This window comes from Kryptolebias marmoratus, linkage group LG7 (assembly GCF_001649575.2).
Source record: "Kryptolebias marmoratus isolate JLee-2015 linkage group LG7, ASM164957v2, whole genome shotgun sequence".
Classification (NCBI taxonomy): domain Eukaryota; kingdom Metazoa; phylum Chordata; class Actinopteri; order Cyprinodontiformes; family Rivulidae; genus Kryptolebias; species Kryptolebias marmoratus.
The window spans coordinates 19354172-19372628 of NC_051436.1; the positions used below are offsets into that span (position 1 = coordinate 19354172).

General features: G+C 39.6%; 1 protein-coding gene across 6 annotated transcripts in view; it reads left to right on the forward strand.

Annotated features, from left to right (window-relative positions):
- The window catches only part of nrxn2b (neurexin 2b), a 967206-nt gene that overhangs the window by 914876 nt on the left and 33873 nt on the right, over positions 1–18457 (forward strand). For 5 of the 6 annotated variants that reach the window (XM_037976383.1, XM_017422076.3, XM_037976381.1 and 2 more), the window contains one exon: positions 6245–6334. The exons of the other annotated variant lie outside the window; for it this stretch is intronic. In XM_037976383.1, the coding sequence (XP_037832311.1) occupies positions 6245–6334 (90 nt within the window). The remainder of the gene's footprint in view (positions 1–6244; positions 6335–18457) is intronic. 6 annotated transcript variants of the gene reach the window in all.

The following is an 18457-nucleotide window of genomic DNA, read 5'->3' on the forward strand; positions in this document are numbered from 1 at the left end:
CATTCTCATGCAGAGCAGGCTTCAGCTGGTGGGAGAAGAGCGAGAGGGGAGAAGTTTCACTGGTTCACTCAAAATGACAGATTTCTCCAAGAATCCGAACACAAACAGATGCAAACAAACAACCAGGACACAGAGGAATTTAGATTTTCTGACACGAAAACCTGTCCAGCAGGACTTTAAGGGGGATTTTGTTCCCAGGGGTCCTATAGAAACTTACTTAGATTAATTACAGTCACATTCTGTTCCCAGCGGGTTGCAGCAGCTCCTACCTTCTTCTCTTATCACCCACCACCTAAGGCGAAAAGGCAGCGATGCTTTTGTCTGTGTCTGTGTGTGCATGCATGTGTGGGTGTTTGTCTATAGCGTTAGTAAAATATCTCAAGAACTGCAAGACAGATTTTTCTTTTAAGCTTTCAGAAAACAATCAGTATTGAAACATCTAGAATTAATTGGCCATTGAAGTTTACCCAATTCAACATGGCCACCACAGACAACAGACAAAACAAAACACAACGTTGGCAATAAATCAGCTAGTTTTATTTTTTAATTTGGTGTGGAAACAGCTGCGAGTCATTCCTAACACAGATTCTGAGAGCTAACTAATAATGTGAGATCTGTTCTTAAAACTTTGCTCCTAGCCATTAGAGCCCACTCTGTCTGTTTGCAAAATATCTCATGAACCACAGGGTGGATTTTAATACAACTTTAAGAATATAGTCATTGGATGTACTGTACATGTACAAGTGAAAAACCTTTAGAGTGTTTTTACATGAAACTTTCTCATTAACTATTGGCATTATCTCAGCCTGTCTGATAGCAAAATATTTCTTAAACCCTAAGATGGATTTTAATTAAACTCTCAGAATGTAATCATTGGATGTACATCTACAGCTGATTCCATCCCAATTCAAGATGGCCACCACAGCTAATTGACCTTAGCCAACACAAAGATGGTTATATCTCAGTAAACTTAACAGACAGAGCTAAAATTTGATGTGGTGGTAGCAGAGACTTATTCAACACATATTCCGAATGCTAACACATCTCACACATCAGATCTCGCAATATTACATCACATTACACATAAAGTAATTTATAAGGTTTGACCAAAAGTTACAACAACTCTAATCTTAGATTAAAACTCTAAGGTAATATAGGTAATATGCATTCTTTGAAGAAATGCTAGGCTATTCATTTCTTTTTGTTTTGCATAGATTTAAAATCATCGTGTGCCGAATTCTTTGGTTCTTAATCAGTATGTTGCCACTCACCTCTGTTTGCCTGGAAAACACACGCACATCAGCATACGGTACACACGCTTTTCATTCTCAGCATTTATTACTCTGTCACTTGTGAATAACAAGCGGTGTGCCACAGTGTTCTACATTTAATCTCCAAGGCATAAACTCACTGTGTTACCAGGAAATGAAGAATAATGTACAAGTATAATGGAGTGAAAGTAAACTGGACAAAATAGAGGGGAACAGAAGGGTTAAATGTGAGACACTTGATGGAGAGGGAGAAGAAAAACGAGAACCAGGATCAAGAATAAAAGGAGGCAAAAAAAAAAAAAAACAAAGGAGACAAGAAGACATGAAACAGTGGACAGAATCAAATCCTGAAAATATTTTTATGCGCAATCGTATGCTTTATTGCAAGATATGACTCTCAGCTACTACCACACCAAATTTTAGTTAGTTTCCTAAGGTCACTTAGCTGTGTGAACCATCTTGGTATGTGTTGGGACTGAAAGTCATTTAGCTGTAGCTGTACATCCAGTGATTATTCTGTGTTCTAGAATTTTCATTAAAATCCATTCAGTGGTTCATTTGATATTTTGCTAACAGATAAATAGGGTTGACTCCAATGGGTATTGCTAAGATTTTAAGCAAAGATCATGTGCAATGAGTAACAATTCAATTCAAATTCAGTTTATTTATATAGCGCCAAGTCACAACTAAAGTCATCTCAGAGCACATTATAAAAAGCCAGGTAGTAAAAACTCTTCATATCTAAGGAAGCTAGCAGATTGCATTGAAGTAATGCAATCTAAGTATGTGTTGTGAATGACTCTCATCTACTACCACACCAAAATATTAGCTCAATATCTGTAAGACTGACTGGTTTAAAAGCCATTTTTGGGTTACATAAAATCAGTTAGCTGTGGCAGACATCTTAAATTGGAATGGCTTCAATTGTTGTAAATGTAAACATCCAATTATGATTTCCTGAAAGTTTCATTGAAATTTGTACAGTGGTTTATAAAATACTTTGCTAACAGACAACAGGGTTTACTCCAACAATTAATGCTGAAGTTTAAGGTAAAGGCTTCACGTAATAAATAGCATTTGAAGTATTTATTGAGAATGACTCTCAGCTACTACCACACCAAATCTTAGGATAATATTTGTAAAATATGCTGATTTTTTGTGTTTTATATGGTCAGTTGGCTGTGGCGGCCATCTTGAATTGGGTTGAGATCAAAAGTTAATCAGTTGTAGATGTATATCCAGTAATTTTTTCCTGAAAGTTCTCATCAAATCTGCCCAGAGTTTCATGAGATATTTTGCAAAAGGGTTGGCTCCAAACCAGGTAATGGCATAATTTTAAACAAAAATTCTGTGCTTTTCACCTTTTGACGATGGGCAATAAAAGTGGAGTGAGAGAGGAAAGTGGATGATAAAAAGGTTGGAGAGAATGGGGCAAAGAAGTTGCTATAGCCACACAAAGATCCAAATGGATCTTGGCAGGAGGGTGAGAAAAAGGACAGAATGAAGCGTGGATGAAGGATCGTTTGAGAATAAGGGACGGACAAGCCAAGAAGGGAAGGAGAGGGGCGAGCAAGAAGTGAAGAATAAGAGAGACAGACATGGGAAATTGATTACAGAAACAGCAGTGGAAATGAGAAAATAAATTCAACGGAAAAGCGCAAAGCAGATGGAAAAAGGGGAAGAGGTGATTTCCCACATGTAATGTCTGATCCCCACCACTGGAGGGCAATAATGAGAATCGATACAGTCTCAATGTGATTCAGAGGCTAAGAGGAGGGAGCAGATTTAGTCAGGTTTTGCAAACCATCCACCAGCAGAAAGATAAAACACACACATACACTTCGAATTGATTCATCTGCTCCCACTGTTTGTCTTTTTGCCTTATTTTTGAGCAAATTGCCGTTTTTCTGCCCCCCTCCCATCAGCAGCCCCACCACACCCCCGTCTGGTTTCTCCCTCTGCACTCCCGGCTGCCAGCAGCATCTGTTTCTCCCACTCTAATTTAGTGATTGCAGCAGAGTGCCCGTGTCATTACTAAAACAGGCTCGTATTAGAGCCGTAATTGCTGCGCTGCTTTACCAGAAAGCATGAGCAGAACCGCGCTAATCTTAAGTGCAACATGAAAACATACCTGTAATTGGTGCTCTGTGAGTTTTCTTGTAATCTGGAACAAATTGTGTTTCAGGGGATGAAAAAAACATCATCTGTTATCGCCAGTTGATCACAAAAAAAATATAAATGAATGTAATTTGAAAGAGCAGGGACATTATCAAGGATTTCAAGTCAATAAAAACTAGTGGAAAATGTAACAAATATTGACTTTTTTATACTCTTAGCAGACCTACTTAAAGGCCTATCATTTCTTGATAGAATGCTTATCACCCACTGTCTTTGTGAATCACTTTCAGCTGAAACCACACCAAATTTTAGTTCAGTATCTGAACAACTGACTGAGGTATGGCCAATTTTTGGCCGTCTTGAATTGGGTTGACACCAAAAGTCAGTCAATTGTAGATCTACATCCAATAAGTCATTTCTAAAAGTTTCATTAAAATCCATCCAGTGGTTTATAAGACATTTTGCTAACAGACAGAGTTTACAACAGCAATTAATGTCATAGTTTTAAGCTCAAAGTAGGTGTTGTGACTGACTGTCATCTACCACACCAAATTTAAGGTCAACACCTGTAAAAATGGCTGAAATATAGCCAGGTTTGTGTTTTCCAAGGTGAGTTAACTGTGACAGCCATCTTGAATTGGATCGAGTCTAAAAGTGTTGTAGTCATACACCTGATGATTACTTTCTGAAAGTGTCTTTGCAATCCATTAAATGGTTCATGAACTATTTTGCTAAATAACATCAAGGTTAATTCTAGTAGTTAATGGCAAATTTTAAAAAACAAATTCCCCACGATCAGTTTGTACTCAGAGCAGAAACTGTGAATCAGTCTCAGCTACTACCACACCAAATCTTAGCTCTACAAATATTTCTATAAAGCATAGAAACACAAAAAATCTGTTTTCAGATAAGTTATTTTCTTTTGGCCTTACCTGTGTCAGTTCTCAAATATAAGGTTAAATATCTATAAGTCCTGTAATCGACAGGTTCTATGCAACATCAACGTGCCAAATATCTTTCATTCCACCATTCCTCCATTTCACTGCCTTTCTTTTTCCATTAAGTTCTCGTTATCCTCTTTGGGGTGCCCTTCTTCCTCTCACACAAACAGCTGCATGTCTTTACACACAATAATGTGTGCGTGTGCAACCGCATCTCCTCTTTGTGTGTCAGCCATTTTTGCCCAGGCAGCCAGGCAGCCAGGCAGCCAGGCGTGGGTAGAGATAGAGAGACCCCTGGGGAGAGGAAGTAGGTACTGCAGAAGTGAGAGGTGGTCTATTTTAGATCTCTGCAGCAGCACAGGGCTGTGGAGAGGTGGGGTGGAGTCAAATCAAAGTGTATTTTAAAGAGGATGCAGGAAAAAATGCTTCAGAGCCCAACTCTTTGCTGCCGAGACAATGATCACGTTGTTTTTCTTTTTTGTGTTGTGGTGCTCCAACATTTAGAGGCTGTTCAGACTTGTTACAATTCTGTTTCAGGTGATTGGACTGCAAGTGGCACCCCAAAACATTTTGCAATTAGAGGTCAATTAGACACTCTGTTTTCACAAATGTATGCAGCAAAAGTGGGTCCAGACTCCAGACCACCTCTGAAGGTGGTTGGAGGGGGAAACATTTTCAGTGTGCATTGAGAGAGTTCAGATCTGTGTTTATCACCATCCAAATGCAATCTGATAGCTAAGAACTGTTTTTAACATCAAGTCTGAGCAACTGCTTTATGTTACAATTGTCCAACAGAACCCTATATTGGATTTCCATCCAGAACTTTTCACAACTGCCTTCTTGAGAGTCATTGTCTAAATATAGCATTCTGATTTTTAGCTTATAGTCTGCAAAGATTGCCATTTGACATAGAGAATAACTCCTAATTAAAACCATGACATTGTCACAACATCAGCCTCCATCAAACCCCCTCCTACCCCAGCCTGGTCACCGTCAGCCCTCTCATCTCTCCTAATTCCATCTCTATTGACGGGACTGGAGATGCATGCAGTGTGACCCCGAGGTTGATTGAAATGAAGTGAAGGATAATAAGTTTGCACAGCAGCGATGAAGCTTCTTTGACACGCTGATGAAGTGCTGCTAATTGCCAAGTGCCAATGAGAAGTGCTCCATTAATGCATGAGAAGGAGGAAAAAAATAAATAAATATCCGAGTGCTGAAGAAAAAACAGCACACTGACAGATTCACTTAATCCATTTTGCTACAGGTGAAGAAGACGAGTCTGATTCTGGGTAAAGTGATGCTCCAGGGCCAGAATACCACACTGTTGTCGAATTTCAGACATGGCGATTTGCTAATCAGCAACTTTGTGTTTGCAATGGGAACTACAATACGCTTTCCTTGAGAACAACCATGAAATTTGTTTTCTTTGTACTGTCTGATTATCTCATGCTCTTTTATGTAAGAACATTGCTTTAATGCTGACTCCGAGATGTCTTGTTCTGCTTTCTTCTTTCTCACTGTTGTACTTTTGTTGACTGCTGGTTTTCTACCTGATCCCTGCTAATGCTCCTGTAACCTGCTTTTACTTTACAGACAGCTTTAAGTTTCAAAAATGTAACCATACTACATCTAAATAACTCATAAATCTGTTTAACATGTCAGTAGATTTTATTTTGGTAAAATAATCATTTAAACTCATGGTAACTAGAATGTTGTTAACCTGTCTAACCAAACAAACCAGACCAAAAGAAAGAAAAAACACATCAAGTTCTTCCTGTCCTAACTAAAGCTGATTTAAAGTACATTAACCTGCTAAACATTTGCAGTGTTGCCCTTCTAACCTCTAACTTTTCAACTTCCAGATCTGCTTTTGTAACCTTTCTCAATTTGTCTTCTCCAAATTTCTTAAAGGGAACATTGATAATGAGCGCCTGGCACTTGCTAGACAAAGAATCCCCTTCCGATATGGTCGGGTAGTTGACGAGTGGCTATACGAAAAAGGTAATAAAATCCCTTTAACTCCACTAATGATCTAACCGCCTAACCCACCGTTAACCACATCTCTGGAGGAGGTGCAGTGCCATGCAGCAGGGGCGAATGTGATTTGGCTCATGAACTTTAAACTCCAGGACCCATATGAACCAATAAGTAGTGGGAAGCTCAACTGGGAATGAGGGATTTTCAGAAGAAGCAATGTATTCATTCTTTTCTATTTAGTTGGACTTCTACTTCAGAATCAGAGCTGTTTAGATGCAGTAACTGGCATCCAGCTAAAATTCAAGTACAGTATTTTTAGTCTAATACCAATCTCAGGCATTGGTGTGCTTGTATCCGAGAGACCTTATCCAAAGCACCTTAAACTGGGGCTGCATCTCTTCAGAGACCTAACCTCCAAATAACCCAACATAACCCCCTAATAACCTGACCACGTGGAAACAGCCTTCTGCTTCTTTCCTGTGTCTTTTGTTGGCTGAATGTGAACTTGTACTGAACACGTTCAATCACTCATTGTAACCAAACAAAAACAATGAAAATAAACAAAAAAATAAGTATGATTCTCATTTGATTGGTAGAATCAGAACTCCCCCCCTCTCTCCCCCCACTGAAAGTCACTAAAAGTTAAAGGGACTGTTGAAGTGTTTGCTTTGTAGTAAATCTATAATTACTGCACCATCTGGGCGAAATTTTCTCGTCTTGCATTTTGCATTAGCAGCGCCCTAAGTTTTGAATGTGGTCCCGTTAAAGTGATGATTCTTTAACCCTTTGAGTGGCGAACGTCCCAGTCTCTTTGTCTTGTGCCGTGTTTGTGCTGCTGAAGGTGGTTGATTCATTACAAAAAAAAAGACAAAAAAGACGTAATTGGAGAAACACTACATCCCTACAGGGGTATCTGTAGGTATGTTCAAGTTGTATTTTACATTATCATAAATTAAGCGTTTCAACCCAGTTGGCTTTGGGGGTTCCTTTAAAACGGTTCTGTGAAGTGCAACACGCGCAAGGATGAATTCTAAAGATAAAATCTGTGTCCAAGACAAAAAAAAAAAAAGCATTCATGCAACAGATGAACAAGCTAAATGAACTGCATGCATATTTATTTCACGGAAACAAAACAGTCTTTGCATTCATATTCAGCTCTTTTTAACAGACTTCTTTGCTCTCCCGTGGTGAAATAGCAAATGCACCATTGCTGAGAGTAGTTAGGACAAAAATCTGAATGTAAAAGGCTTGATAGATTATGGGTAAGTTCCAAAGTGGGTCAATAAAAAATGACTTACCCACTTATGAAATGATTTGTTAAAAAAAAAAAAAAGGCTTAAAACTGAATATATTCCCCTTTTAACTGTAGTATGATGTGTTAATTTATAGGTATGATGGGTATTTAGAAATTGGAGTAAAACAAAGTCCCTAACAAATTTCATTTTAAAGCTTTGATTTAATTTTAAAAAGGGAAGTTGTTTTTTTAATAAATTGTCACTCTAATATCTTTGATTGAAGACACTAATCGGTTTTTGCATTTCTAAGACATTCTTTCCATATTAGTTTAGTAAGTAACATTGAAGAGAATTGGCGTACATTTTCGAGCTCAAAGGGTTAAAGAGGTTTGCTTTTCTAAAATGAAGTGAATAGGACCTAAACCTAAGAAGCTTCAAAGCAGAATCTAACCACCTAACAGCAAATCAAACTCCACACTAACCACTGAGGGCTTCTCTTGTGTCTATCAATTCTCTGTGATCTTGAATTGGAAGAAATTGGCAAACGTTTCCAGTGTTATAATGCTGATGATAAATTCAGAGAGCCCTCAGTTATAATCTTGTTATAAATGATGTTTAACTTTTAAACTGAAACTGGATGGATGTCGGTGTTTGGAAGAACTTGGACAGGTCACAACGATCAATGAAGAACTAAACAAGAAGTTAAACATGTTCTAACCCCTGCTAAAAGAAACAACTCTATAAGCGACAATGGATTCAGATTGTCCTCCCTCCATTTAATGCTAAACTCAGAGGGTTAAAATGAAGCAAATGGCTGAACCCCAAATTTAACATCTGCTCTGGATAACTGCAGCAAAATGTGTTTAAATGAAGGTCCCTTTAACATTTATTGTTTTCACAACTGAGGAAATGAAAATGTTGTAGTTTTTGTGTACTCTTGTGTGTGTCAATTGTTAAGACCTCCTTCACACTGGATGATGACCTAGTGACACTCTACACATTCCATTAGTGTATGCCTGGATTGCAACAAATCTGGAAAACCTTCTTCAGTGTTAAGACAGACATGACACTGCTACACTCTTTGAACTTGGCAAACACATAGGTCTACTCTACTATTTTCTGTGTCCACGATGCTCTCCATGTCCATGACCATGTTCCAATCATGGTTGTAATCTAGCCATGAGGCCGATATGGCCAAGCCATGCTGGTGGGCATGGGTTCTTCATTGTGTGTACTCTGCCACCATGCCCCACCCAGGACCTCAAAATGCTGTCATCACGATAATTAACTGTGTTCTTGATATGTGCATTCAGACCTTGTGAAAACCCTGTAAAGACAATCCAAGTTCTGGCTGATTTTTTTGCACATCATTGCAGGACCATCATCCCATGTGAAGGGGCCTAAGTAAGTTAACTGGTGTATTTGAATGTGGCCATGTGTTATAAACAGCCTGCATCATTTATTCTGACATAGATGCTCCAGGTTGTGTTGGCAAGTTGAAGTATTTTTCTCATGTTTTTGAATCTTCACATATTCTTAGAGATTTTTATGATAGAGCAGAAACTAATCAGCCTTGTAGGCCTTATCTTCAAGTGTTTTTTGTGTTTTTATCAGTTCATCAAAAATTGGTCATCCTACATATTGGTCAGACTTTGTTAGTGCTATCACAGTGTCATCGAAAGAGTTTTGCTACAGCACTCATAAGTGGACAGAAGCAAAATAAGACTGTTAATTGCTCACTTTTGCTCTCACAAATCAGTATTTTGGTCACACCAGGATGTAATGGAAGTCATTGGAGCCAGGAGTGTCCTAGTTGAGAGCTGTGCCGTGGCTCTACGCTGTCTCTCTGGATCTCATTCTGAGCCCTTATCCAATCTCCCATACTGAGGGGGAGGCAGATCAGAGTGAGCATCTCCTGCCCACTCTTTGCCCACTGACTAAATTCAAAACGGCAGCAATTACAGAGGCCCAATGGAGGGGAAAAAATCCCAAGTCCCAAAAGTTTTCAACAGCTCTGTCTGAGACAAAACTTACCAAGATGTTTACCCTTTTCCTTGTGATGGATCTGTCATTCCAGGTTTTCTCCTCTTTAACAACCTCTCCTAACCCTCACTCTCATTTAATCCTTGTCTTTTTTTCTCCTTTGACTTTAAACAACAGCCTTTACCAAAATAACATTTTATGTTTTATCCATTCTCGAATGCAGTAATACTTTGCAGCTTTCTTATCTCAGTAGAGCATTCTAAAAGAAACTAGAAATAAAATTATTAAAAGTGTATCACTCAAAAGTGGTTTCTTTAGAGGATGATCCAACAAAACTGCCAAAAATATGAGCTCCTGTTGATCATGTTTTGTGTTGAGTTACACATGATTTCGAGAGGAGCACCAGGATATCAGGTCTCTAAGGCCAAAAAGCAGGCAGATGAACCTGGTTTACAGTTCAGTGTTTAACAGTTTTGTGTTAACTCCCCCAGAACTAACTCAAAAGCAATCAAGTCCTACTTGGTGTAAGGCCAGAGCCCAAATCAAATCTCGAGGCCAGGATTCAGTCCAGACCCCACTATTCATGATCCCCACTTCATTTCATACATTTATTCACATCTGGCTGCAGTCAGGTCTGCAGAGAGCAGATCCGTTTGAGTCCATATTTCAGCATCTCTGTGATGAGCACCGGCTCCCACTGAGTGATTATCTTGTCTTCCCATTTGATCTCTCTGCACCATTATGACACCATTTGAGAGAAATAGAAGGAAACAGAATGAATTTGAACATGTTTGCTCATGAGTGGAGAAGTGGCGGCAAGAAAGTAGGGGCTTGTTTGTTATTTCATGGTTTCCCACCGTGAAATGGCCTAAAAAACCCAGCAAAGTTTCAGTTAGAGGGGTAAAAAAAAGAGAGAAAATTGTCCCCAGCTATTTTTTGCTATCTCTCCTTGTTTCTTCCTCTACGGTATCACATGATTAGGATCAACATACAGATAGGGGATCAGATATAGAGCCACGTCTGATTAAATCCAATTTTCTCTCTCCAGAGACCTGCATTTTCTTCCACAATCTCAGAGCCCATGTTGCTTTTTAAGACCTCAGGGGGAGCAGACTGCCTCCTAAAGCTTTCAGTCCACAGTATCTTCATACCACATTTGGCCCCGCATTTCTATTGTCAAACACAATTAACTTTGTTGTACTTGGACCAGTCTAACGTCTGAGAAATTAAATGGTGAAAATGCTCTTTATTACCAAAGAGAGCCTTGTGCTGAGAAGATAACTTTAAAACCCTTCATAATAGATTTTTTCAACATCCCAACCCACCCCCATTGTGCTCTGCTCTTTTTTGACTCTACCCCTCCTTATTCTTATTTGAAAAAGAAAATGACAGTGGAGGAGTTCTTGTTTGTTCATTCTGAAACTCAAGAAAAAAAATCTGCAGGCACATGTAAGATGTGTGAACACAAACCTATAAAGACCAAACTTTCTGCTCTGCACGTCACAAACAGGTCTGTTGTTGACAGAGGTGAATTCTGGGCCATTCCTCCTGCCCGCTACTCTGCAAAGAGAAAAACATTTCAGATAGAAGTGCCTTCCAAACATATGGCAGCCCTTCTCTCTGTGAGATAACAGGAGTGGAAGGTGGATGAAAGAGGTGTAATGACGGCAGCGGTGGGTGAGAGATGTCGCGCTCTCTTCAGCTACAGTCCTTTTCACGTCCCCTTGTATACACTTAGATCATCTGTTACCCCACCCCTAGCACCATCCTCCCCTTTCCCTCCAGCAATCACCTCCTCCAGGTTAGCTTCAAGCTGCCATCCCTCTTCTGTCTGCTCATACAGTACATTCTGGGGGTTGTAGCAGACATGCAGCCATTATTTCACAGCCTCCGACAGGCAATCTGTGCATTAGCAAGCCGAGCGTGGCCCGGGCCCAACCCACTCTTTGGTTTGGCTCGGCTTAGTTGGTAATTACCGAGCACAGCTCATCTGAGACGAGCCATTTCTCTCTTAGTTTAGAAAAAAAAGTTGAAGATGATGGCGCATTGATGCAAATCTGCTGCTTGAAATTTTGCCATCGCTCCTGTTACTGCAGCAGCTTTTGGTGCAGCTTACTCTGGCTCAAAGGAGTGCGCTAAAAAGAATTTAGCTCTCAGTTTGTACATCAGACATGAGCTGTGCACCTTGTACCTAACTGATAACTGCTTTTTAGGTGAAGTCAGGTAGTGCATCACGGTGAAAGAATCCTCAGGGCCACATGAGCAATGTTTTTTTACAATGGCTCCTTATACTTAAAGAAAGCATTTAAAGAAAAAGGAAAATGTAAAAAAAAATAATATTAAAATTTAGGTACAATACATACATGTCTGATTATTATTATTGTCTGCAGCTTCCTTGTTCAACTATGTGTTTTTTGTTTTAGATAATGGTACTTAGAAAAAAAAATTACAAATTAAATAAGCAAATTAACTATCATAATTTGAACTGTGATGTAAAGCTAAAAAGCAGAGATAGTCAAAAAGATGAGTGGTAAAGATTGCAAATAGATTGCACTCTTGGTTGAAAAAGGAAACTACTCAAATCAAAAGTGCACAAAGAATATTTTGAGATCTCCAGTGCAACCTAAGTGGACAACAGTGAACCGATGTGCTACTCGCTCCTTAAACGTGAAGATTGTTAGAATTATTCAGATTAAAAGCTTCTTTAGGTTTGTTGTTCATGTAGATTGGTCAGTTTGCTTGTTTATGCCAGATATGAAGATTGACACAGTGGAGCAGTGGTTAGCAATGTCAACTCACAAAAAGATGGTCACAGATTCACCCCTCATCCTTTATGTGTGGAATTTACATGTTCTCCCCATGCATAGGTGGGTTTCCTCCAGGCACTCCTGTTTCTTCCCACAGACCAAAAAACATGCATGTTAGGTCAATTGATAACTCTAAATTGTTACCTAGGTGTGAGTGACAGCGTGCATAGTTGTTTGCCTTGTTTGTCTCTATGTGGCCCTGTGATGGACACGCCACCTGTCCAGGGTATATCCCACTTTTCACACAATGCCTGCTGGAGAGTGGCACCAGGTCCCCTGCGATTTATAAAGAAAAAGTGGATAAAGAAAATTAACAGATGAAGATGGTTGTAGGATTGTACTACTGCTTTAATGTCTTTTATAATGGTGATACTTGAAGAGCTTAGGCTTTTCTGAAAAGTTATGAAAAGTTTAAGAACCACAGCTCCATTTTACAAAATTGTTAACATTTTTAGCAAACAAAAAAGTATAATTTATATTCTGTACCACAGAATATAATTTTTTTCAACTTCTGACTCGGCTATCAGGGAGACTATTTCCTTATATCTCCCCTTTGTAAATGCATACCTGCTTCCCTATACAGTATATGAACCCCTACTTTGATCAAACAATAGGAACTCAGTAATATGTACAGCTGGAAGTCATGGCCTCAGAAAAAAGAAATTAAAAAGTAACCCTGTCATCAGTACAAAGTTAACCCAGTAATTAGCTGACTGCATTGAAAAATCTATTTTAAAAGTTAGAAGTGACTCAGGTGGTATTTAACATCCTCCCCATGAGGATGACTTTCTCTGTGTCATTTTTTTCTCTTACCTTTCCATTGCACTACATCATGAACTCGTCCTTGTGTCTTCTTACAGTCTCACTCATAAGGCATGTCTTTTAACTATACCATATATCTTTTTCATCCTATCAAACCTTTTATCTCCTCCCTCTGTGTGCTTTCTCTTCCATTTTTGATTTTCAGTCCTCAACAGCCTCACTCATCGTCTGTCCTCTTTGGGTTTTTTTCTTCACTCCTGACATTTCTCCAGTCCCCTTTTTCTCAGAACTAATCCAAAATCTTCCCTATGAGTTAACTTTCTTCCTTATGCGCTCAGTAGGAAAGCTGTGTACTGATAGAGGATTAAAAAAAAGAAATATTTTAATAGTCTTTTAACAGTGATGATTTAAATTAAACTTTTAAAATTATAGTGTGTTTTGTTTTCAGAGGCATCGCTGAAGGAAGTCAAGCAAAAAAGACAAGCCAGTGTTAGATGTACAGTGGGAGGGAGTTCACTTTTCCCTTTGAATTGATTATCAGTCAGTTATGGAGTGGGCACTGCACGCTGCATTCGACTGTGCATTAAATATGCAAAAATATCCACTCTTCACTTCACTTTACAAGATGCTGTGACATGCAAGGGTCATTAATGCAATAACTCTGCAAGGAAATCAAAGTTGGAGAGCTTCTGATCTCTCCATGGTCCTTGCAAGGCTATCAGCCACTAAGCACCCCCCTCCTAAGTTGATGTAGCTGAGGGCGAATGTGATTGCAGATGATAATGCCTCAAGCAATACCTGTGCTCACTTTCTTTTACCCAGATGGCCTGTTTAAGCAGCAAAGAACATACTGGTCTGACGTCAGGACATTAGTTGGATTGTAGAACCGAAACTTCAGCAGCACTTCACAAGCAGGGCTTTGACTCAGGGAACAATTTAAAATTGGCTGAAGAATATTAATACATGGTCTAGATAACAAACACTATGTGTCCTTCTCCACCCAGAGCAATTATACTCCACTTTGATGTGACACATTTTACAGCCACTGTGTCCTACAGTCTTATATACTCCTGTGGATTGGATGTTTATGCCAAGGATGTTCAACAGTCATTCAAAATAATATGACCACCTACAGGATATTAAAAAGGTTTTCATTTTACAACTTAAGAGGCATTGACACCTTTTACACAATTTCCAAGTTGATCGTAAAACACCTTTTTCCTGCATTGGTGTCCTGTGTGAATTGGAGGGATTGGACAGCACTGGCAGAGTCCAATCTGCACCGAAGACAAGCTCGACTTTGTGCCAAGAATGCGGACACAGTTCTTGCTTTGGTTATACAGGGACCAGATAGCCCTTAAAAACAACCCAGACACCCCATATTTCAGCCAGATACCCCACAGAATAACACAGGGAACATAGTCATGAGCCTTCTACAAAAAACATGTAGACTGACGAGTCAAAGTCCCATGACCCCTTGAGCAACCCCACAAGGATGAAGATCTGGTCCACTGTTGATGTCATTTAGAAATACATTTGTTATTAATTCAGTCCAAATAAACAAATCCACTCTTCCTTCAGAAAGTCTGTTTACTCCGAACAAAAAGTCTAGGACTATTTAACATTGTGACCTTGAAAGCACATTTCAGTCTGTGTTAAACACTCATTTTAATCTAGGAGTAGCCTTAATCTCTGTCACCCTAGTACTTTCTTCAGACCATTCTTGAACTAAAAGGTATTTTTTGTGGTAAGGTGCATTGTTCTCCTAAAAGATGTCACTGCCATCAGGGAATGTTTCTTCTATAAATGAAAGTGCTTGGTCAGCCATAATGTTTAGATAGGTTGAACACATCAAACAAGCATTCACGTGAATGGTAGGGTAAAAGGTTTTCTTGTAGAACATTGCTCAAAGCATCACAGTCCTATTCTGGCTTGTCCTTATCCACATAATGTTCAAGAAAAATTGATTTTTGATCCAGTTTGGATGCCCAGTAATGTAATGTAAGTAGCTTTTGGTGGTGAACCCAAGTCACCCAAGTCAGTGTAGATACCTCAGAACAAGCCTTAACATTTTCAGCAACCACTTTTGGTAAATTCTGAGCACACAAGGATTATCCCACAAAAGCTGCAGTTGTGAAAATGCTACGACTCAGCCTTTCAGCAAACACAATTTGACCTTGTCAACGTATTTCTAATCCCTCGGTTTGCCTGTTTTCTGGTTTTAATACATAAGTTTTAAGGACTAAATGGTCATGTTTCCCCCAAATCATAGTGACAGGTTAATAAATTGTAAATTGGTGGCTTGACAGTAACTTACATTTTTAATGTCAAAAGAAGCATGGCTGGACGCTTCTGCCTTTTGTAAACCATCTTAAGCATCTACATGTTGTCTTTTATGTCAAAGAGTTTGTACCCCTGTCACTTTGAGAGTCTCTACTTGAGATGCTTTAGTAATTTAATGTGTTTTTAAAGTCTAATTCAAACACTAAATGAGAAACAATCACTGACAATAGACAGATCCTAGTGGTTTAGACAGATTTGATACACAGATATATCAATCTTTGGCCTGAGCTCAGTATCTACATCTGCAGTGTCTTGTTGCAGAAGCCTGATTATCATGATCTCTGCACTGCAGTTAATTAAGGCTTACGCAGAGTGCCTGATATAATGTGAGGCTAGCTCTCTGCCATGCAGCACCATAACCAATCCAACCCCACTGGGCCCCATCTTATGCCTATCACCTTAAGAGCCTTGGGAATAGAAGCAGCAGCCACCCAATCCCATGGAACAGGTCCAATAGACCCCTCATCAATGTTCAAGCCTGAGTACAAAGCTACCCACCACACACACACACACATCTACAGCATGAAAAATCTTGGGCAAATACTCCCAGCTTGAAAAGGCAAACCATCGCTGACATATTTCACAAGTCATTATGTACACACGCACACACGCCCTATTCTCCGCAGCCCTGTCACATCCAGCTCCATCATATTAGGCACTGTGATTGCTTGTCATGCAGAGGCTTCTTTTCCCACTGCCCAGTCCCTCCACCCCCCACCACACTCATGCCTGCCACCAAAATTGGCTCTAAAGCCGTGTGTCACTTTTGATTTGACCTGGCAGACCCTGAAACAATAACTTCATCAGGGCTTGTTAGAGTCTCATCCTGACCAGACAGAGACCAAAACAAACAATGATTTTCCTTCATCTTGCCTAGAGGGCACCTTCTTCTTTTTCTTTTCTTTTTCTTTTTTTTTTTTTCTCTCTTTGTCTCTGCCCCCATCTGGGATGAAAATGGCCACTGCAGGCCTTTTTTGTGCTTAAGGCTTAACTCTCTGTGTATTTGTTTCAACATACCATAAAGCATTAAATAGGTCACCAAACAGATGCTTGGACTCTATGACTTGCTGCCGTACAACTAATGCAACCTAAGCCGTATTCATGGGTGGCCTGTCAGATTGCTCCACTGGCTAAAAGTGCAGCAGTGACACAATACACTTGAAACAGAACAGATCATCTTCTGACTTGCCACTTATACTAGAAGGTGTTCAGTGAAGGCAAACCAAGAATAAAGACGATAATGTGTCTTCAGCTTTCTGAACAAGAGAAGTCAAAACTGACTGTTTGAAACAAGAGACCCACTGGGCTAACTTTTTACATATGGAAGGAGGGCAGGTTAACCTCTGTACAATCATGGTTATTCTCCTGTCTTTTCCAGGCAGATGGGGGTGAAAAACAGTTTCCATACTTTTTACGCTCCTTTGACTGATTCCAATATCCCTCCTGCAGCTAACATGCTAAGTGATGAGATAATCGAGTAAGACACACTTATTATGTCAACAGTGCATATGCCAGACATTAAGTCCCATCATTATGGCGTTAGGGGACAGGAACGAAGGCCCCAGTGGGTCCTATGACGGACCTAATGATGTGCTAATAGGATGGCATGCGTAATGGCCCATCTCAGAGGAGATTTCTCTCTCCAGAACCTTTCTGGAAAAAAGATTTGTGCTTTAACACCCTCACACTAACATACTCACATGTATTATTTTGTCTGATTGTCCCACCCACCTGGGTGTTACACGAATGTTAGACCAAGTGCACTCATGAAGGAGAGTAAATCATAATTAGAGTGATAAAGCACCCGCTAAGCTCTCTTAATTGAAAACAAACGGGGCAGAGTCCTTCCCTGGTGTTTCTATTTTGATGACGAGAAAACTGCTCTATCAAGTCTGCAATAATACACTACTACTTTAAGAACTAGCCTACTTTGGAGGAATGCATATCAACCAACGCCTTTATTCCAGAGTTTTAAATTAATATCAGATTATGTTGAGTAATGACAGCGTTGTAGCCATTTTGGTCAAACCTTGAAAATAATGTTATGTGCAATCTCATGGGATAACAGATAATGACTCTCAGCCACTACCACAAGAAATTGCAGCTCAGTCTTTGTAAAACTGACTGAGTTATAGCCCTTTTTGTGTTGGTTAATGTTGCCTAGCTATGGCAACCATCTTTAATTCTCCAAAGGCTAATCGGTTGTAGATGTATTTCTAATGACTACTCTCTGAAAGTTTCATTAAAATCTGTTCAGTGGTTCATGAGATACACTGCCTAGCCAAAAAAGGGGTTGCCACCTGGATTTAACTAAGCACATAGGTACTAGCCTCCTATTGAATAATTACTGCATGGGCGATTATGTTTCAGATGGCAACAAGTTATTTAATCCCTACTGGTGCAATAAGTTGCTTCTCATTTCTTAAACAACCATTTTGAAAGACACACCTCATGGTCGTGGAAAAGATATCAGTCTATTTGAGAAGGGTCAAATCATTGCCATGCATCAAGCAGAGAAAACATCTAAGGAGATTGCAGAAACTACTACAATTGGGTTAAGAACTGCCCAACATATTATTAAAAACTGGAAAGATAGTGGGGACCCATGGTATTTGAGGAAGAAATGTGGCCAGAAAAAAATCCTGAATGATCGTGATCGGCGATCACTTAAACATTTGGTGAAATCAAATCAAAGAAAAACAACCGTAGAACTCCAGGCTACGTTTAATAGTGAAAGTAAGAGCATTTCCACACACACAATGCAATTTGAACTCAAGGGAATGGGACTGAACAGCTGTGTAGCCTTAAGAAAACCACTAATCAGTGAGGCTAACTGGAAAAAAAAGGCTAGGGAGCAATGGAAGAAGGGCATGTGGTCTGATGAGTCCAGATTGACCCTGTTCCAGAGTGATGGGCAGATCAGGATAAGAAGAGAGGCAGGTGAAGTGTCGCACCCATTATGCCTAGTACCTACTGTACAAGCCTGTGGAGGCAGTGCTGTGATCTGGGATTGCTGC